The sequence below is a fragment of the Juglans regia genome, chromosome 10 (genome assembly GCF_001411555.2).
Source record: "Juglans regia cultivar Chandler chromosome 10, Walnut 2.0, whole genome shotgun sequence".
Taxonomy (NCBI): Eukaryota; Viridiplantae; Streptophyta; class Magnoliopsida; order Fagales; family Juglandaceae; genus Juglans; species Juglans regia.
The window spans coordinates 661,355-683,474 of NC_049910.1; the positions used below are offsets into that span (position 1 = coordinate 661,355).

Below are 22,120 nucleotides of genomic sequence, written 5' to 3' on the forward strand. Positions count from 1 at the left end.
ACACACAATCTCCCACTCAAGACTGTAAATAAATTTTCTCAAACATACCACTAAATGGTAAACGGCATCTTATGAGTAAAACTAAATATAATACATAAGATGTGGAATGCATGGTAGTAAATAGTGACTGATAATAAGAATTTTTATAATATAATATAGTGACTTTTGGTCCGATGACAACTACTGATGATCTCCACGTTAGTGTGGAAAGGTCATGTGAAATACCCAAATATTGCTTAATAGTTATTTGCGCGCGCACGCGCATGTCATGTGTGTTTCAGTACAAATATCAAACTACGTACGAATCCATCCCAAGGCTACATGACAAGATGTTCTACATTAATACATGACAAACATCTGCGGTCGTCACACGGACAAAATACAATTGACGTAATCAGAAGGGCTGGTAATTTTCCTTTACACAATGCCTCGTTTGCTCTAGCCGAATACATAAGAGTCCAAACCAGAGTTATATCTGTTTGCTTTACATGCACGAGTGTGTGCTTCTTTGCGCGCGCGCGCGAGAGAGAGAGAGAACCTTCTGAAACGGGATTGGAAAATTCAAAATGTAAGGCTTCCTATCCCATGTGTATATAAATACATGTACTTTTTTTTTCATAAAAAAAAAAGAGGGCCCGTACGTACCATCTCATTTATATAGTATTTGTTGCAGATCAGAAGAAATATTAACCCAAATTTAAATATTTTTAATCCTAAAAAATTGACCATCCAAATTCGATGGGATTATCAAAACACGTACAGCCAGAACAATGGGGAATTAGAAGGTCCTGGAGTATTTCCTAATTTCATACATGATTGAAGATATGGACACCAGATCCTTGTTCAGCGAGGACCCACCAACAATCCTCTTTATGCAGTCCGTGAGCCTCGTATAATAGAGCAGCAGCTGAGTCAACGCAGCCCTCAAAATCTCCATGCCACACAGTAAGTTGCTGAAAGAAGTTATGACATCTTTATGCATCAGCTCTATTGCAGCTTTCCATCTACTTCCAAAGTCCTTTGCAAGTAGCTCAACTTCCCCCACAGCTATGGCTTTCTCAGAACCAGAACTTGGGTCCTCCGCTGATGACAAGTTAACAACTTGCAAAATTAGTCCATTTCCTTTAAATGAACATTTTTTTTTTTACAAGTAAAAATTATATTGATATAAATAGGCAAAAGCACAGGTGCACAGGACGTTTGCAAGAGAAACACCTAGTTCATTTCCTTTAAATAGACATAATAAGCTATAGATACATTGCATCAGTTCATTCTATAAATACTTACAGGCTCGGGTCTTTACAAACTTTATTAAATCACTGAAATGCTCTAGTAGCAGCTCTTCCTGCAAGGAGAAACACAAATAAAAAAACAATTGCGAACCAAAAAAAGGCGGAAGGCAGAAAAAGGCATAAGGGCAGAAAGGCCTAAACAAAAGAGAGCTCCAGAATAGGCATTTTATTGTTTTCAAACTTTATGTCAGCTGTCAGCACATTTTGCACATATCAACTAGTTCCCACTTCCCAAGGAGCTTCCTGAGGGGATCAGTCAAGGAAGCAGTTCTTGCCACTGATGCAACACATCAATTTTGTTTTTAGTGTTTCAAGCAATACAATATTCTAAAAGAGGATTATGTTGAAAATATCAACCGTCTGTTGAGACAGGAATCAAGACAAAGGTTGCAAGGAGATGGGGACACTCCCTACTGTCTTAGAACACTACAAACAGTACATAGGCAGTCATCATTGAATTAGAAAAAATATTTAGTTTCTAAAAGTAATTATATCAACAGCATGGCTTCCCAATGTGTTTTAATAATAACCATACACAACAAAAACAAAAAAGGAAGTTTCGCTGGCTATCTTAATTAAAATTCTTTCAAGATCAATAACGAAGTTTTCCTTTTGCATCTAAACATTGTCTAAAAGCTATTGGTAAACAATTACCACAAATAACGCAGTGTTGCTCTTCAGCAGTTCCTCAAAGTGCATTTGAATTTTCCCAACATCTGGACTAGCTTCCTGAAATCCAACCAACATAATAAAATTCACAGTGACTTACAGCCCGACGACATTGCAAATTTATTGAGAAACATATAGGAGCGAATATGCTGTCCATCCAAAAGGAATTATAATGGAAGCAAACTTGCCCAAGAACATTATTGGAAAGAAAATTTGTCATAGGAAGAAAAGAAAATTTTCTTCCTATGACACGCCCAAACCACCACCTTTACCATTATGTAGATTTCATTTCCCAGTACAGAATGAGATGGTAATACTTACCTTCAAAACAGAAATTATCATATCGTAGTTGTTAATCAGAAACACAATTTGTAGTTTTGTTTTTGGGAAAATTTTTGCAAGCTTGATAAGCAAGTCATCAACTGCCATTCTCAGTCTTTCCAAATTCAATTCAAGCTGCAATGTTGAGGAATAACATGTTTTAGTAGCCGATCTCATCAGAAAACTAAACATGTATATATATTTCACAACTTCAGTTCTCAGTGCTAACCTGCCCATCTCCATATTCAACATTGAGGCGGATTAGTGAAGCTGTAAATTCAGCGTAACGCCTCATGACATAGTGAGGGTGAACATCATCTTCCCATAACGTCCTAACATTTGCATTGCGCAGGCTATTGAGATGCATGTCAAATACCATCTTGAAACGGGGCCATAGGGAAATATTGACCTGCTCAAGTTTAGTTCAGAATAGGTCAGCATTTTAATTTGTGGTGAGGAAAGTTCCAAGACACAAACCAAAAGAATTTCAACAATTTTCTACTCCCGTCCCATTTTGCAGGACCTCCTTTCCTTTCTTGGTGTCCCCTTATGCTTGTCCATATTGAAGACTTAACATTAAAGAATCTTAGATTTAGTAAATAGCCATTCTAGACAATGGATAATAGAATCAACACGAAAAACATTGAGGAAAATTGGCAAGTCAAAAGTCACAGAGAGCAACAAGAATACTCCCCAAATGGTTGGAACCAAACTAAAAAGTATTATGCAAGTATGACAACATCATACTGCCAATTCCATGAAGAACTCCCTGTTTTTGAATCCAAAATTTGGTGGCCGGAAAAATCTGAAGTGAGCCATTAGATCCAAATGGCCTAAAGTGGTACGAGAAAGGATATAGACCAATAAGGTCACCTGGTAGTGCAGCGATAGGAAGAGATGTTTTTTTGAGCTGGCTATGGAAAGGAGGTTTTCTAACTTGTTTAGAAGCATTGCCAGGACAAATAAAGGTAGACAAGGAGGCAAAGAAGACATTGGTTCTCATTTATACCTCTGTCAGTGTAGTTTATAAATGCAGCCAATAGGTCTTCACCCTACAACATTAGATCCTTAGGTAGAGTTCATTGGCAAAGAAAATGTCAATTCAAGAACCATATTTTCTTCCTCTTCTTTCATATCTGGTATGCTCTTTTACGTGCACAGGAGAATTTATCTAATTTATCTCTGATGGGAAAAAAATAAAATAAAAGCTAATGACCATAAAAATGGAGAAACTAACTGGAGAGAAGAAAAAATTATTTCAATGTTTTGGTCCTTGACCACTTTCCTAGTTATATTGCTCCTTTTCAAGTATCAGGGGCAGCCTCTTCCTAGTTACAAATATTGTGCAAATGTATCTATAGGCCGAACTGTGTAGCATCACAAGGAAGCTCAAAAGATAAACATGATATTCATATTAAAAGACAGTGACCTTGTCTAGATATAAATCCAAGCATGGAATCCGTCGCCGTGACATAATGAGCTGAGAAGGAAAACAATGTCAGTAAGCAAATTAACCACAAACAGTATCACTATTCAACACAGTTTGAGTAATGATAATGATAATTGTATTGGACACTCCGCTAAAATCAAAAGTACCATTTCTAAGACTGGCAGAAATATGTTTGAATAGGATAGTATGCAGAAAAAAATCACTTAAAAATATATTTGCCTTTCCAATATTTGAGTCCACACTCTGAAATCAATCACAGCCCACACTTATTTCAAGCATCATTTCCCACAGGATTTGTAAGTTTTTTGCAAAAACAAGTGCTTGAACGAGGATAAGGGATTCAATCCCCCCTGTAATCCACATACCAACATCAGATGGATGCTTAAAAGGATTTTTGTTTCCTTGGATAGAAGCATTAACGTGTATATGAAAATTTCTTAAAGATATTCTAATGTTATACGTGATTTGAAATTTCAGTGTAGCATATAATCCAATTATTATACAAGCAAATAATAACTCAATCGGATGAAGAATAGCAATGCCATGGCGATGCAGACACCTATATAATTGACTGGCAAGCAACTGAAACATCAGATAGAGCAGCAATGAAAATCAACTAGTCAACTTCTGAGGTACACCATACAGAATGCACATATACAGATGTGCCTAGGCCTCTACAGTACAAAAGGCAAATATCATACAATGACACAGCACCGGTAAAGAACAAGTACATTAGGCAACAAATTCAGAATCCCTTAAACATCTTGATACTTATTCTTCACTTAATAATAATAATAAGAAGAAGAAGGAGAAGGAGAAGGAGAAGGAGAAGAAAAAGTAGAAGAAGAACTCAGCATCAACCGTACAGAAGGCATGACACAGCACCGGTAACGAACAAGTACAATAGGCAACAAATTCTGAATCCCTTAAACATCTTGATAATTGTTCTTGACTTAAGAAGGAGAAGAACAACAACAACAGCAACAACAATAACAACAGCAACAACAACAACAACAATAATACTAATAATAATAATTAGAGTTTGGATCACTACCTGGTGTTGATGTGTTATCCGAATCATTAGCATTAAGCCAATAGCATCATAACAATTTGAAAGTATTGAATTGAAATGCTCATCAATGACAGCGAATGGACCTGATAATCTCAAAGACAATGTGAAAAATCACCAATCTATCTTATTTGCTTTCGGACAACAAATATAAGAAAAATGCCTTCAATGCATGTTCTTTTTTAACTATGGTTTTTTTTAATTAAACACATACACGTCATGGTCTCCAGTGTTTTTTAATAAATAATTCTAATAGAACGTGATAAGAACCACTGGAATTCATTTCATAAATTACCTGCAAAAATCTCATAAAACATGGATTCCTCAACAAAGAAATCATCACAGAAATGATACCTGTAGACGAGAGACAAAAATGTCAAAATGTTTATCATGAGAGGATTAGAATTCGTGATCATTTGGAAAACAGTATAAATGGGATGAGCAAACTCCACGGTACTCAGAAGTAGCAGTATCCATAAGCAGCTTGTGCAAACTCCTGAAGAGCACCTCATGAGGATACTTGCTGGAGCTGGCTTCCGCTATATGAGGAATTAAAGCAGGTTCATCAATTTCCTGATAATTTCAAGCCATGGCATCAGAAAGCAATTAAGTAACAGTGTCTACCACAACTGTCTTAGATGCATTTTTAAAATTGAAAATTATAACAAAAACAAAAAAAAACAAAAAGAAACAAATGAGAGTATGAAATATATGAAAAAGGATAAGATGCAAGTTCCAAAAATGTACCCCAAAATTGAACCATATAAACTAGTTCTTTTAGAACACAAGTTATACTATAAATTATTCTTTTAACAAAACTAATCAAGAAGTGCAGAGACTTAGTAAGTTTCTACATGTTTTTAATCCTCTGATGATTTTAATCCTCTTTTACAATTTTTCATCCTCTGATGTTTTTAATTAACTGCATTAAGGAAAAATGAAATTCATCATCTGATCACTAAGGTCCAAGAATCCAGCAGCTGAGGAGGAGGAATATTTGTCCAAAATAGTCCAATCTCCAACCAACCTCAAATTCCTAAGATGCTCAATGAAGAAATCGCTAACGTACACATATCTCTAGATCCAATTGAGCACTAAATATTTCACCAGATAAAAATAGTTCAATTCTTTAGATACAAGATCCATATATATGCAATCTATACCAATAAAAATAAAATAAAACCAAAAAATACTAGAAATCTAGTGAAAAAGGTCCAACTCAAAAAATCTCTATATAGAAGACAATTGGTTGAATAAGTGAAAAGTTACAGGTACACTAGAGCACGACTGACTTTTCCACAACTCATGTAAAGAATATAATGCATCTGTCTAAGAGTTTTGAACAAGTCACTAGAAACTGTAATGCTAATAAAAAAATTGAACTTGAGTTGAATTCACTTGCACTGAATACTGATATAAATCTTTTAATAAATAAAGGAATTTTTTGGAAAAAGAAGGAAACTTATATACGCTGGAAGTATGTTTGAATCATTCCCTTAAGCATTACAATGTAAAATTTAGCTACTAGGAATTTTAATGTGTGGATGAAATTACATTATATAAAGGAAGCAACTAATTATTGTCAATCTACAGAATAAAATTTTCATAAAGGAAAGAGATCAATGCCCAAAGAGTTGAAATTGAAATATAAGTGTGGGGTTGCCAAGAGAAGCTACATGCATTACTTCCACAGGAATTAACAAATCAAACCCTTTTCACAGCTGCCAGGGAAAAGAATTAAAAGTATATATTGAAAAAAAAAACCTTCAAAATTTTTATCCTCTCCCCCAAAGCAAAAATCGCAGACCGGTTCTTTAGGGGTTCCCTTCCTCTTAAAAAAAGACCAGTGCTTCTTGCCTCCACACCAATCAAATCACTTGATGTTGCTATATCCAACTGTAGTTTCTCCAGAGCCAGAATATAAGCACGGAAATGTGCACTTAAGACCTGAAAAGAATGAAGCTGCACTCAATACTCTACAAAAATATCAATGCCAAGGCATCTGCATGAAAAAATTACCGTGATCCTTTTAAGACATGCACAACTGGATTAGCTATCAAAATGTGCTAGAAAAGTTGAGAGTGATTAGGAGAGCTTAGGTGTAATATAGTAAAAATTCCGTAGAAAAAATTGAATATCCGAAGTACATCCACCACTAGGAACTTCCAAGGTAACAAACAGTTTAAAGCAAATGACCACTGCCAAGTCCTCATAAAGATAGAATTGGGTAAGTGAGCATTTAAGTCCTCATCTGAACAATGCTAGTTTAAAAGAGAGATGATTCATTAGCATTAACCTTGTTCATTGTGTCAATGTATGCTCCTCGGACCTCGGTATATACTTCATTGCCATGTTCTTTGAGAAAGGAAACAACATACCTACATAGAATATATAAAGGTAGAATAGTACACAGCAAACCATCATTGCCACGTTTCATATAATACTATGAAACGCCCATGATTAAACCCCCTTCCCTACCCAAAAAAAAAAAAAAAACCAGTGATTATATAATATAAAGTATATAAAGGTAGAAAAGAAAATGTGGGCTAAATTGGTCAGAATCTTGCCTAGGGCAGCTGTCCAAGTGAAGAAGAGTGCTTTGGGGGACACCTTATTCTCCAAAGTCTTCTCCATGGGAATTGAGTATTCGGTAAATGTGTAAGGGACTTATAGAAGGATCAAACCGAGAATGCCCCTTACCTGCAGGTGTCCACCACAGCTTATTGGCTCGTAGTCCATTCAGCTTCACGGAATACACTAGGCTGAAAAAAGCATCAAAACTGTCTACTTTCCAATCTTGGAAGGTGATGTTCCACTGGACTTGGTCCCCCGATCAAACCATGAGGTCCACCACTGAAGCTTCTTAATCACATGCCACCCGGAAAATAGATGGAAAAGAATCCTTTAGAGCCTCCTCCCCACACCATATGTCCCTCCAAGATTTTATCCGAGTACCCGCACCCAACACAAATTTAGTATGGCGAGTAAACACCCCCACCCTCATCTAATGTGCTTCCGAACCCCCACTCCATAGGCCTCGTTCACCTCTCTAGTACACCAACCTCCCCACAAGCTTTCGTGTTTGCAATCAACCATCAATTTCCATAGGGCTTCCGGTTCCATATTATATCTCCATAGCCATTTCTCAAGTAGGGCCCGATTGAAAGTTCTCGTATTTTTTTTATCCCCAACCCAACTGATTAGATGAAATTTGAATTCGTATCCCATCTCGCTCTATAAGAAATCACGATGGAGTTCTTCAACCCGTGCCGCCGCACAAGGTGAAATTGGAAATAAAGACAGAAAATAAGTTGGCAAGTTAGAGAATACTCTTGATTAGAGTCACCCGGCCTCCTTTCGACAAGTACAATCTCTTCCACCCTACTAATCTTCGTTCTATTTTCTCGATAACTGTATCCCAAATTGATAAAGCCAGTGAGGCAGCCCCCAACGGCAATCCCAAATATTATGCTGCTTCGAAGCATAATAAAAGTGCCTTCAGTGCCCTTAGCTGGTTTTGATTTGCCTCGTAGAAAATTAGTGTGTCATCTACTAATAATAAATGAGAAATAGTAATAAGGCTCCGATTAGGATCACCTACCGAAAATCCAACCACAAAACCATTACTAACCACGGCCAATAGCATCCTACCAAGGGCCTCCATGATAATAACAAAGAGAAGTGAGGACAACGGATCTCCTTGTCTTAGGCCACGAGAACTACTGAAGAAGCCAGATGAGTTGCCATTAATCAAAACTGAGAACCTTGCCGTTGAGATGCACCATCCGATCCACGTACACCATCTCACCCCAAAATCACATCTCTCCAACAAATAAAGAAGTACTCCCAGTTTACATGATCATATGCATTTTCCATATCTAGCTTACATATAATTCCTACGATACTAGACTTTAATCTGCTATCCAGACATTCAATAGCTATAAGAACTGAATCCAGGATTTGTTGACCCCTTACAAATGCACTTTGTGGCTTCATAATTATCTTACCCAAGGCCTCCCTTAACCTGTTTGTGAGCACCGTGGAAATAATTTTGTATACCCCAATAATGAGGCTAATGGGCTTATAATCTTTCACCTCCGATGCTCCAATCTTTTTTGGGGTCAATGCAATAAAAGTAACATTTAGGCATTTCTCAAACTTCCCATCCGAGAAAAATTCCTAAAACATGTTCATTATATCATCTTTCACTACCTCCCAACATGTTTGAAAAAATCTCATCGAAAAGCCGTCTGGACCTAGTGCTTTGTCTTTAACCATTCTTCTTACTACATGATAAACCTCCACTTCCTCAAAAGATTTCTCCAACCAAGATGATGTATGTGGCTCAATAGAATCAAAACCAAGTCCAACAAGCTTTGGCCTCCACCCCTCTCATTCTGTAAACAACTATTCAAAGAAATCCACCACATGATCCCGAATCACAGAAGCCTCCATGCAGTCTATACTATTGATATTCAACATCTCAATAGTATTATTTCTCCTATGAGAATTAGCCACTCTGTAGAAGAATTTTGTGTTTCGCTCCCCTTCTTTCAACCATAATGCTCTTGACTTCTGACGCCAAGAGATCTCCTCTAGAGAAATTACTCTTTTTTTTTTTTTTCTTTTGATAAGTAAGAGATAAACTTTATTGATGTGAATGAAATAGGCAAGTACCAAGTACACAGGAAGTATACAATAGAACACCTAAATACATTATAAGAGCGATGAACTAAGGATAAGAATTCATGAAATTACTCTTTCCAAAGCTGAAGCTAGCTCTACCTTTCGCGATAATTCTTTTGGGCAGAGGACTCTATCCTTAAGCATCATTTCAAAGTCCTGTAGCTCCTCCACCATGGTTTTCTTTCTCTCCCCTATGTCTCCAAAAGATTGAGAGTTCCAAAGCTTTAAATAATTCTTTAAAGCTTTTAGTTTGCCTACAAGTATGTAGGAGGGGGTACCATGAAATTGATAAGATGACTACCATTGCTTTACCCTGTCCACAAAGCTTTCACTTTTAAGTCACATGTTTTCGAACTTAAAATATCAGTGTCCGCCTTGGATACCACCACCATCCAACAAGATGGAAAAATGATCCGAGCAAAGGTGAGACAACCTCTTTTGACACACCTCCGGATAATGCATTTTCCAATTCGGTGAGATTAGGAATCTGTCTAGCCGAGACCACGTTTAATTATTGGACCAAGTAAAGGGGCCCCCTATTAGAGGAAGATCTACCAGGTTCAAGTCAAAAATACATGCTGAAAATTCTGTCATGGCTGGGCGCAACCGCCTGTCTCTGGATCTTTCACTAGGGAACCTTATGACGTTAAAATCTCCATCTATGCACCAGGGGAGGTCCCACCAGCTATGTATTCCAGCAAGTTCTTCCCATAATATTCTTCTGATACTGTCAACATTCGGCCCATATATAATTGCAAAAGCCCACAAGAAATTATCTTCCACAGTTTTAAAGTAACAAGCCACAGTGTAGTACCCTAAAAAATCTTCTATTTTCTCGACCACCCTTCTATCACACATCACTAAGATTTCACCCAAACCCACATTCGATGCCAGATAGACCCAAGCTGCATAAGGACAACTCCAAACACTTCGCACTATTTTCCTGGACACCAATTTTAGCTTGGTTTCTTGTAAACATACTATGTCCGCCTTCCATTCCCGAAGCAAGTTTTTATGCGAAGACGCTAATTTGCCTCATTCAATCTGAGGACGTTCCAAGACACAATTTTCAGCTTCATAAAGGAGATACAATCCCCTTCCCTTTAGATCTATCATGGCTTGAGCTGCCTTCATAGTTCAACGACCATTTAAGTCTCTTAAGCTCCCACTGTTTCTTGGTTCTAGATTTCTTAGACTGAGAGTGACCCACCTCTATGGCAGTGAGAAGAGCCATAAACTGTTCCTCAAAATCCACACACTCCATTCTCACATAGTGTTGAATTTCCTTTACTTTTCGGAGTACCCAGTCAAACACATTGAACTCGTTTGGTAACATACAATTCAGAGGAATGGGCTTCCATTCTCTAGAAACCCACTGCGAATTCGATGACATCCCTTCCTCCCCCCCCCCTTAAAAAAAAATATTTCTACCCTCCTATTCGACCACAGTACCCATATTGAACTCCACATCGTTGCCAGAGATTGGAGTTATTATTTGTGTTTCAGGAACCAGAACCACATCACTACCACCAATGGGGTTAAGCATTTGAGATAGCCCCTCTACAACAACCTTGACACTATCCTCAGTGAAATCCATCCTCATCTCGTCCCCTCCTTCCGACAGCAACTCAAAATGCTCCTCAGGTTGATGTAGGGCCTCCGCCTGAGAAAGTGGTTCTTCCAGGGTGTTTATTGGCGTTTTCTGGCCACAATAAACAGGGAATGCGAATGTCGGGGCTTTCTGGACCACCATCTATGGTAACGCAGCTGGTCGCGATGCACTTGATGGTTTCTTCGGCAAGGTTGCGAGGTTTCCGTTGGTGGTGGGCCGACGGTCACCCCCCTTACGAATCCTCCAAACTGGAAGAGGCCCGACGGGTTGAGGCCTTGAGCTAATGGCCTCAAGCCCAACTAATTGGGGCCTTACAGCAGTTGAGGTTTCCCCTTTTTTCCCCACTGGACGAGGCCTTGAGCTAACAGGCTCAAGCCCAACTAACTGGGGCCTTACAGCGCCCAATTGGCTAGGGCCCTGAGTTAACAGGCCCAGGCCCTTGTTACACTGATCTGATCCCACACTCAAACCCACACAAGGCACACTTCTTTCCAAGCCCACCTCCTCCCTTATAAGCCAATCCGCCTTATTTTGTAAAGTGTTCAACTAAGCCTTTATGTCCAACAGTGTACTAAGGACTTCCCCCTCAGCCACGCCACCTGCAAGTCTGCCACCGCCACCCTGCCACTGTACTAGACAAAAATCTCTGTCAGAGCCATGTCCGTTACCCTTCCTAGTAGCAGTACCTCTCTGCCCTTCCATGCTGTTGTCCCCTTTTCAAAATTCATTGGGTTGCTCCACCATCAGCACCTCCCTATATGAGTGAGGTTGTGGCTGGACCTTTGCCACCTATGATCTCTTCATTGCTCCATCACTATAAGTGATCCTCCCGTCGTGAATAAACTCCCACAAGCCTCCCCCATCCTTTTCCACCCTCTACCTTCCTCCTCAAGAACGAATATAAAGTTCCTCCTACCACCACCACCATATTCCACCACCGCGATATAGCGGCCTCGACCATTCGAACAGCGTTGCGCTATAAAACTGCGATTGCCTTCATTGACTATGGTGAAGAAATCTCTATTTTCTTACTTCATGCAAGCTTCCAAGGCCTTTGCCAGCCATTGCACCGTTGAGAGTCTCATAACCAACTTTGATACCACCCTTCAGCTTCTCTCTGTAATAACCAAGAGACCCCCCTCCTTCACAAGTGAAAAAAATTTTGATTCTATTGCAACGTCTTTTGAAAAACCCATTCTAAGCACACCAACACCCAGAACTCAGTCGTGTAACGTCGTCACAGACCACCCAAACTCAGTTGAGAGAACAAGTGTTTGTTTTCCATCGTTGAGAGAAAATGTACGGAGAGAAAATGTAAGAACTAAGAAAGTGATTTAGACACTACTTACTTGTACTTTAGAAGAACACTCTGTTGAAGGATCTGGATATTTGTTTTGGGCTTTCTCAATGCATAAAGCTTCTGAACAATGAAGTCAAAGACCTGCGGAAAGATCGGTACAGTATAAAGATTTCATATGTGATCATTAATCCACTGATAATATGGCAGAAAATGGAAACTGTAAAAATTTGATTCATTAAGCATTCGGCCCCAATACTTTACAATTTATATGTCTAATCCCCATTAAATGTGTGAAATTTTTCCTAGGTTTACCGACACCTGCAACTAAACAGGAGAAAAGGTGTTCAAGAGAGTCCTTAATTCCTGTCCTCATGGCAATCTTTGGTCTTAGCACATTACCTCAGTCTTCAACTTCTGTGCTAGAGGACAAAATAAAATGCTAGATTAAAAGTTGATGCAATTGTACTCTTTTTCGATGTAATTATGCTCGAGTATCAAACCTACATACCAATAACCAAAATGTCAAATTGTAGTATTTTCCAACATATGTTAGTATGATTGAAATAGACAACATGATAGGGTCAAACTCTACATGTCAACAAAGCTTTGGGTTCGCCAAGGACTCTAAGCTTCAAGACTTTGTTACTAAGGACGGTTGTTCTATTTATCTCCTCTTGAAGTTACAATGACTAGCTATTAGAAATTAATACTAACCAGTATAAACAAGGTATCATCCATATATAAATATCTCCATGGGTGAAAACAGCAAAGCAATTACAGATTCGTGTATATGATATGCATGATGTTGTAAAGGGCATCAAACTAGTCTTAGTAATATTGTAGAGATGTACAGTGTATATAATAAAGGGAAATAATTAATTATCATCAGCCTATGCATCAGGAAATCCTAGTCAATAACCTTTGAAACTGCTTTCTGCCGTAGTTTTTCTAGCTCAGGTTGAACATCTTTTAGAGCTTTTGAAGCCTTGACCATAGGATCCACTTCTACAAACTTCAGCTTCTTGCTTAGAATCTCAAGAGTTCTCATGAATTCATCATTGACCTGGACAAAAATTCCATTGCAAGTATGTTAACAGCAACAAAATGGACAGCACAGGTGTAGAATGCTCACAAATCACCTTCATCAATATTTGTTCCATAATTCACTTCCTACACATTAATAGTAACCAAGTCCTGATAATCGTTTTTGATAGGTTAATCAATGAAACTTCTTGATTTGAGAAAAGACAAGGACGGTTAAACAAGAGAGTTTTTGGATGACTACGAGAAGTCCCAAAACTAACACTAAGAAGGAACAATATCAATTATAACAAGAACGGAAAAAAAATTTTCATACAGAAACCAGTGATACCTCTCCATCAACAATTATGTCAACCATCCGTGGAGGAACTATAATGTCTTCAACAAATTTTGCCAATTTTGATTCAGCTACCTGTTCAAAGAACAGAAAACAATCCTTTTACTTATAGCACATGAGAAAAAAAGAATGGTTTATATATACTAACTTCAAAGATGCCACTTCGGAATTTTTTAATGACCCACCTCCAGGAAAATTGCTCAGACAAAAACTTCAAAACTGTTTTTGTCCTCAATTTTTACACTTTTTTCAGTTATGCACATGGTGACTACAAGAAACAGAGACCGTTATCAAGTACAATGACAAGCTGACAAAAAATAACTCAAAATAAATCCTAGAGTCCTGCCTCCCCATCCCATCCAAAATAGAAAAGAAAGTGAATGCAATCCAAACAGGTTATAAAACAATGCACCAATTGAAGAATCATTATTATGCCCGCTTCATTACCAAGATTCGGGATTTGAGTATCTAAGAAAAAGCACAAATTATACCTAAATGGAACTTTACATGAGTAGAGTTTTTTTTCTACTCTCGCGTTTATTGTCTAACTAAATTGGTTCACTTTCCTTCCACACAAGATATCTTGGATCAAACGGTTTACATGGACAAGTAACAAGATGAAAGCATCACTAAGATCTGATATGATCCACAAGCCATGTTCTTGTGATTCTCAAAATTGAAACTCCAACTAAACAATAAGTCATAGCTTCACATATAAACAATAATACCTTACGATTCTTAAGCTTCAGACCCATATCCATAGACTTCTCCTGGAGGGTTTTTATGTCTGAACTTATGGAACCGATTTCAGCCTAGAAAATAAAACGTCCATGAACACCACCATTGAAAAGTGAAAGAAACAAACCCAAGTGCTCAGGATTCAATGAAATAAATATAATGCAAGAATAGCAATGGATATGAAACAAAACATTATAATAACAAATCATGCTGAAAGAATCAATCCAAAACAACGTGTAAACAGAGAGTGTATATTATTTGAAATACATCAAAAGCTTTTTCATGGCATTTTAGTTACACATCTTACAGCTAAAACAAAACAACTATCATTGTTCACAATGGTTGTAGGAAACAAATGACCACGCCCTCCAACATATCCTTTAAGCAACAGCAAAATGAAGCTGGTGCCTACTATCCATGTTTTCTTTTTCACAGCCTGTGAATAGTCCACTTGCAAAAAGCAATCAGAGTTTCTAAAATGTATATTTTGTATATTCCACCAATTACTAATTATTAGTTCTTTACTCATATCTAACCCCAAGGTGTTGGCCCAAGTGGTGAAGGCCTTGGTCTTGAGGTATCACTCCTTTCAAGGTCCAAGGTTCAACACCTCATAGGTGCAAACAATCCTTTGGGACCACACCCCTGGTGAAAAGCCAGCGATTTAACTAGTTCCGTGTAGGAAAACTTCCGAGGGTGCTGTGCAAGGGATTGGGTTTATTCTGCAAGGGTGGGTCTGAAGGGCCCTACCTTGAAGAGGTTCCTCGACATAAAAAATAATTAAAAAAAAAAATTCTTTACTCATACAAGATGCTGGGTGTGGGATCCAAGTAGTGCTATCTAAATATTTAGGATATCCATAGACTATTGTGGGAAGGAACCTAGAGAAATAAACAGCTCATGCACTAGTCTGCTCTTGGACTTCATGGGCATAGTACGACTGTAAAAGAAGTTGGGTCTTATCCCCATTGATAAGGCAATGGGTTACAAGCATTTACCATGAAGATTAACTCTGCACATAAATAATAAGTTGATTGGTACCTCATATGCCTAATTATTGTTTGGAATACATTTTGGGTATAAGTCAAATGAGTCTTCGATCAAAAGCACCCATCTCCTTTATTGCTTGAAATATATGATTTTAAGTGGATGACAATGGTGAGATGTAAAATCAAGAAAAACCCCGAGCTTGAAAAATGATAGTTCTTTTTCTGGCAACGGTTTGGTGATTACATCAGTGAGAGTGTGATTGTTGTTAGAGGTTATAGGTGGTCAGGATGGAATTCCTTAAACATGTGGTGATAGAATCCAAGGTTTTTTCAATATCAAAGGTAGGAAGTTCTCTGTGTATTACTGAGAAAAGCTTGGAGGTGGTGAAGGAGTTGAAGTTGGGGCTGCCCATGGAGCAATGGGTTGCTAAATCCTTGGAGCAGTGTCAAAAGGAAGGAAGAAAGGACTTTTACACCATGGCAAGGGAAGGACATCCTAGCTTCATTGCACAGAGATGTTCAAATATTCGCGGTTGATAGATGGCGATTGTAGAGTATGGTAGTGGTAGCCGGCGCAGTTTTATATTTATACCTGAGGAGAAGGAGGGTCAGGGATGGAGGTTGGTAGAGGCACTGTGGGAGGCTGTGTTTGAAGGGAGAGGTTTTAATCAGGACAATGGAGGAACATCTCTATTTCCAATTCTAGCAAGTGTGGCAATCCGGATTGAGAAACTGTACAGGAACTTCCTTTGGAGTGGCATGGGGGATGACTTTAAATTCCATCTAGTCAAATGAACTAAGGTATGTATGTTCCTCACTTCCCATAGGAGGGTTGGGTATTAGAAATCTAAAGACTTTCAATAGGGCATTACTTGGAAAATGGTTGTGGCGATATAACACTGAACCAGAAGCTCCATGGAAGTCGGTGATTGATTATAGATATGGAAGTGGGGTAAGTGTAGTAAAAAGGTAAATGGGCCTCATGGAGTGGGGATTTGGAAGCATATTAGTCGGGGATGGGAGGTGTTCTCTCGTCACACTAGACTTGTGTTGGGAGATGGTTTTAGAATAAAATTCTGGAGCAACGTATGGTGTAGAAATAATACACTAAAAGATTTATTCCCTTCAGTATTCAGGATGGCATATGAGAAAAAAGCTTTAGTGGCTGATTTGATGGTGATAGTTGGGGATCAAATACAGTGAAACATAATCTTTAGCAGGGCGGCTCAAGATTGAGAAGTTGGTAATTTTGAGGAGTTCTTTCGATTTCTGTATTCTGTGAAACCGAGCATCCAAGGAAATGATAAGTTGTGGGTACCGGCAAGTAAAGGCACATTCTCGGTTCGATTGTTTTATAAGTTTCTCATACAGGTGCAGAACACTCAATTTCCATGGAAGAGGATCTGGCGTAATAAGGCGCCTCCCAAAGCGACTTTCTTTGCATGGATAGCTTCACTGGGAAAGATCTTGACGACGGATAATATGTGAAGACGTAGGGTGATCATAATAGACTAGTGCTACATGTGCAAGAAGAGCGGCGAAACTATTGATCATCTTCTATTGCATTGTGATGTTGCTAGAGCGTTATGGGTTGAGGTGTTCAACAGATTAGAGGTAGTGTGGGTTATGCCAGCCACAGTGGAGGCGCTCTTGGCTTGTTGGACAAATCTAGGAGGTATTCCACAAATCAAAGCCGAGTGGAAGATGGTTCCTATTTGTATTCAAAGACAAGGAGCGATCATTTGAGGATCTTAGATCTTTTTTTGTTAGAACGTTTTTCCTATGGGCCATATCTATAGATTTAATGGTTTAGACCTGCATGATTTTCTTATTTCCTTTTCTCCTTCCTAAATAGGTGTTTTCTCTTGTATATCATCTTGTGTACTTGGGTTATGCCTATTCTATTAATACAATCGCTTATTTATATAAAAAAATATATATAGTAGCACTGCAAACAAAATCATAATAAGGAAAGTTTTGCATAGCAATGTTATAATCTTGTTGAAATAGGCAGGATAGCCAATGAGTTCTTTTTTTTTTTTTTGTTTGATAAGTAGGATAGCCAATGAGTTCTTTTCTTCCCTTTTATGATTGGTAAGTTACATGCTAAGACAATGTGTCTTGAACTCACAATCTCACCTTCAGACAAATATGCTTAACAAGCCTTTTCATTAGTTTTAAAAAATATCTAACATATATTATATAAAAACAGTCTCACTGAAGAAGCTGCATGCAAGTTTTCATTAGCTCACTGCCAAGAAAGGGCCAACATACTTGAAATCCACCAAGGAGAGTTTCCATCTGTGACAAGATGCTGTCACATTCACGAATTTGATCATGAAGAGACACTAAATTATTGCTTTCTTGTATATAATCCTGCAATGGAGGAAATATAGAAGGACCAGAGCAGTCAAGAAAAGTGAACCTTCTAATCATCTAATTTGTCTCTTCATGATAAAAAAGGAATAGTATCTCTGCTACACAAAACTTTACAATGATTGAAAACAAATCACACTACATGTTTAAAGTCTAATCATCTAATTTGTATAGTGTTGTGATGGCAATACAGTAAGGATGACAACCATTCCAACAGGTAAAAAATATTTTACTCTTCATTGATGTGCATATACATGCTTGTTCGCAGTTCCAAATATACATAATACGAGATAGCCTGCAACATCAACAATGTGTCTGCAACTATAACTTAGGAGCTCTGAAAATGCAAGTGTAATGGCCAAAGCTTCACGAACGATAAATGAAGTACATTTTTTTTTTTAAGTAATGCAAATTTTATTAAGATCGAGGAGGGGCACAACTCAAGTGCACAAAACGATACTCCCAACTAGCAAGAAGAACAAAAAACAGCAAAATTCTTTGAAGTCTAATTGGCTGCAGAATCGAGAGCATTTGTGACATCCAAGCAAAATTCTCAAAGGATAAACCCAACTAAAGTCCATGTTTTTTTATAATCAAAATGTACATGTTATGAACGCTATCCTCTTGAAAAGTATTTAACATTGAAGCTATGCTCCGTGGCCCATAGGAACCAAGTTCCCCCACCCAATTATTATCACCTTACATTCAGGCTAGTTAAAAACTCTTCTTGTCTGTCATATAAGTAGCTCAAGTAGAGCCGACATAAAAGGTAAGGCTTATTTTGTAAACTCTAATGAAATGAGAAAGTGTCTCATGTACAATGATTGAAAGATGGGGGGACTAGGTTGAGTTATGGACTTGGACACCCAATGTTCGGTTCTGCACTAGGAGTTCCCTTGTGTTACCTTGACTTGGAAAGTGCATTAATTAGCCATCCAATAAGAAAGTGCCTTAAGAAGAAAATCTATATAGGGATGTAATGCTACACTACCAAAGTCTTTGAACAAAATTATCTGATAAAGAAGTGGAAATCAGACTATTTTGAAGGAGCTGACCTCCTAAGATAAAAGAGAATACTCTTTGCACCATATTTAGTAAACAAAGAATTAAAGGATTTATTGCAACAAAGCATCCGCTTTATGCTGTGAACACCATGGTAGTATGTGCTATATAAGGCAATTGTCAGACTGCCGTCAAGCAAAGCCCAGAAGATACAAATTTATAAATCAAATAATGATGAGGTGAAAGTATTTCTTTCAGTAAGCACAAACCTGAATAGAATCAAATTCGACTTGCCGTAAATTGTTCTCGACTCCCTTTGTATACTCCCTTAATTTCGCACCTTTTGATAGTATGTTTGCAACTACCTATGATGTTAAAGAGACCAAATACATGGGGAGGGAACAAGATTACATAAACCTATAAAAAGAACATAAGAAAACATTTTCTAGTAAACAAAACAAAATCAAGTTAAACAACAAAACAAGATGAAAAAGTACAAGGAGAAAAAATAAATAAATACAATTAAAAAATAGTTGCATCTTAAAGAAACATTGGTAAATGCATTGCTATTTGAGAAGGGACATCCAAAGTCCAAAAAAAAAAATGATAATGAAATTACTTACATCATCATTTTTACATTCTTCTAGCTCTTGTTGTAGGCCTTCCAATGATATGTCATCACTACATAACATGGCAACCAAATGTCTTCTCAAGATTCCATATTTCATATTTCGACTAGAAGCTCATGAAAACTGACATTGTATAAAAATAAAATAATGCACATAATCTATTTGTAAACTCATCAATGTGCTGAGACAAGATATCTGATCAATCATTTCCAAATAATGCACAAGTAACAATAATTCATGCAACCGATTATACCTGCTCACATCCTCCTCAATAGTCAAGTCCCCAACAAAAGCTCCTAAATCAAATACATTTTTCTGAGCATCATTCGTTTCTCCATAAGACTGCTCCTACAAGCATAAGACAGATAAAGAGAAAGCTGAAAATAGGCGAGTACATACTGGTTGCACAAAAATTGGTTAAGAAGGATAGCGGTGTACTGCTAGGCGCATAATCAAAGTTGATCCAACAAAAGGTTAGGACCCTGTGATATTCTATTTCCTGACTGCTCGTTCCTAATCCTAGTATTCGTGTACTTGTTGAATGGGTTAAAAGCTTGTATAACTTCTCTCTCAATTACCCAGTCGCTTTGGAATCTGGTGGAATGTTTTGAAGGAAGTATAGGCCTAAGACACGAAGATCCTCTGCCTTCTAATCTCTATACTGTGGCTATGTTGAATGGCAAAACATGCCATCGAAAATAACTTTGGTTTCCATTCAAAATGTAAAAGATTGAGATTATCAAATGAACCAATCGGTGTTTTCGGCTCTTCAATTCAGACTGTCAAGCTAGTGTTCGATGGGTACAAGGTGCTGCCCGGTCTGGAAACAAATGCTAGCAAACATAACTGGGGTTTCTTGAGAACTAATAAGAAGAACAATATATACTGGCTTCAGAAGGAGCACACAAATCTATTGGATCATACAACCAGTAAAAAATTTGGTTTCATGCGCATCCGAAAAGCTATGAATTAGTGTCAAACGATCAATCACTGAAAATTTTTAAATGTGAAGCCTAACCACATTGCTCATCGTGACATCGGCCATAATCATGAAGTGCCTCAGAGAATGAATACAAATGAGAGAGCTTCTTCAGTAGCAAATGTTCAGATTCTAGGCATTGAAGCCTTGAAGGTAAAGAGAATTTCAGATTCAGATCGGATAATTTGTTTTGTTCTTAACACTAGATTTAGATGGATTGCGTTTATACTTCCACGGCCATTTCACAGGCACTTTCTTACGCGCCGACGTGACTCTGCCACGTCATTAGACCAGTAAAAAGGGGTTAATTTTTTAAAAAGAAAAAATGAATCCCGATGCTTGTAAGTTTAGACCAGTCCATTTCAGCTCCCCCAACTCCCGTGGTTACGTCCTCCGGCGTCTTCCATTGGCGCCTGTTCTGAAGCCCCCGTTGTCTTCTCCGTTGAAGTGCCGAAATAACACGGTCGTTTGTTCAAGCTGAAACTGAGACTATATTCTCACAAAGTACTCTTCGGGAATATTTATATCGTTTACTTCGGATTCGACTTGGTTTGTTGGTAAAAGCAAGCATCTTCTCCGTTGAAGTGCCGGAATAACACGGTCGTTTGTTCAAGCTGAAACTGAGACTCTATTCTCACAAAGTACTCTTCGGGAATATTTATATTGTTTACTTCGGATTCGACTTGGTTTGTAGGTAAAAGCAACCATCTTTTTGCATTCTACAGGGATAACCAATAGAACACACTTCAAGAACCAGGTGTGTACGAACCCTTTATGTTCCCTGGGCTCATATTGATGACTATTTGTAATGTGGAGATATCTCTTGCAAAGCTTCATGCATGACAAATATGGTCGGGGTCACTATCTGTTTGTTTAAACGTCTATTAGAAATTAGTTTCCCACTCTGAGGGAGTAGGGTTCAAGCAGATTTCAGCGATTGTTTCCTGTCTTTGCAGGAGGAAATGTAATGACTCTGCTTCTTGGGTTTGTAAATGGCTGGGTGAGATTGTAAATAGATGCAGGTAATGAAGTGCAAATGCGCAGAAACTGTTTGTGAAAATGGCAGAGCCAATTTGATTGAAAATAAAAGATAAAAGGGTTCTTTCGAGGATCCCTCGACCTGACCTCCAACGTTCCAGTACGATTTTAGTTACAATGATCAGATAATTTCTTTTCCTTCCGTTTTACCACATATCCACGCAGGAATAAAAACTAAACATATAAAAAGATGACACGTGTCTTTTAAAATAACAGACTCAGACATAAAATAACAATTCATTAAGAAATGAAATGTTCTAAAAATAAAGTAGTTACTCGGAACGGTGTGTTGCGGTTAACTCCAATTGATGAAACGGTGTGCTTCATCCTCAGCAAAACGGTGCGTCTTCAATCGGTCTTCCTTCTTCTTCAAACGGTGCGTTCCCAGTTGAGTTATAGTCAAACACTTCATTGCTTCTGTTGGCTTCGAGTTCATCACTTCCACTCTCAGCCACCAGCCCTAGCCTCCATGCCGTGTTATCTCCTTCTTCTACAGTGAGGCCATGACAGGAAAACCTTGATACCTATTAGGCCGTGTAAGTTGTGTTGGTACGAGTTTATCGGTTTCTTTCTTCTTCTTCAGGTTCTCAAC

The 22,120-nt window shown here is 38.1% G+C and overlaps 1 protein-coding gene across 5 annotated transcripts; it reads right to left on the reverse strand.

Moving 5' to 3' along the window:
• Window positions 1-321: 321 nt before the first annotated feature.
• LOC108998843 (vacuolar protein sorting-associated protein 52 A-like) lies at window positions 322-22,063 on the reverse strand. Of its 5 annotated transcripts, none has more exons than XM_035694848.1 (21): window positions 21,805-22,063; window positions 19,765-19,859; window positions 19,506-19,563; window positions 19,152-19,247; window positions 17,779-17,880; window positions 14,506-14,589; window positions 13,772-13,852; window positions 13,319-13,462; window positions 12,449-12,540; window positions 7,098-7,179; window positions 6,566-6,748; window positions 5,259-5,374; window positions 5,097-5,155; window positions 4,787-4,887; window positions 3,712-3,762; window positions 2,512-2,691; window positions 2,283-2,417; window positions 1,947-2,021; window positions 1,288-1,345; window positions 813-1,083; window positions 322-541 (listed from the first exon to the last, which is right to left on the reverse strand). In XM_035694848.1, exons 1-21 carry the CDS (start codon window positions 21,853-21,855, stop codon window positions 439-441), a joined length of 2,217 nt encoding a protein of 738 aa, XP_035550741.1. In that variant the 5' UTR covers window positions 21,856-22,063; the 3' UTR covers window positions 322-438. The 5 variants fall into 5 exon arrangements, 4 of the variants coding, with proteins under 4 accessions (XP_035550741.1, XP_018831107.2, XP_018831105.2 ...); XM_018975562.2 differs by lacking the exon at window positions 21,805-22,063 and adding an exon at window positions 20,530-21,619 and having other exon boundaries at window positions 19,765-19,853; XM_018975560.2 differs by lacking the exon at window positions 21,805-22,063 and adding an exon at window positions 20,530-21,619.
• Window positions 22,064-22,120: the final 57 nt, after the last annotated feature.

Coding starts and splice junctions, on each gene's coding strand:
- LOC108998843 (XM_035694848.1), bottom strand. CDS start 21,855: ATGAAGCACACCGTTTCATCAATTGGAGTTAACCGCAACACACCGTTC. Junction 5,375..6,565: donor AGAGGATAAAAATTTTGAAG/GTTTTTTTTTTC, acceptor TGAAATTATCAG/GAAATTGATGAACCTGCTTT. Junction 1,346..1,946: donor GCAACACTGCGTTATTTGTG/GTAATTGTTTAC, acceptor TTCTCCTTGCAG/GAAGAGCTGCTACTAGAGCA.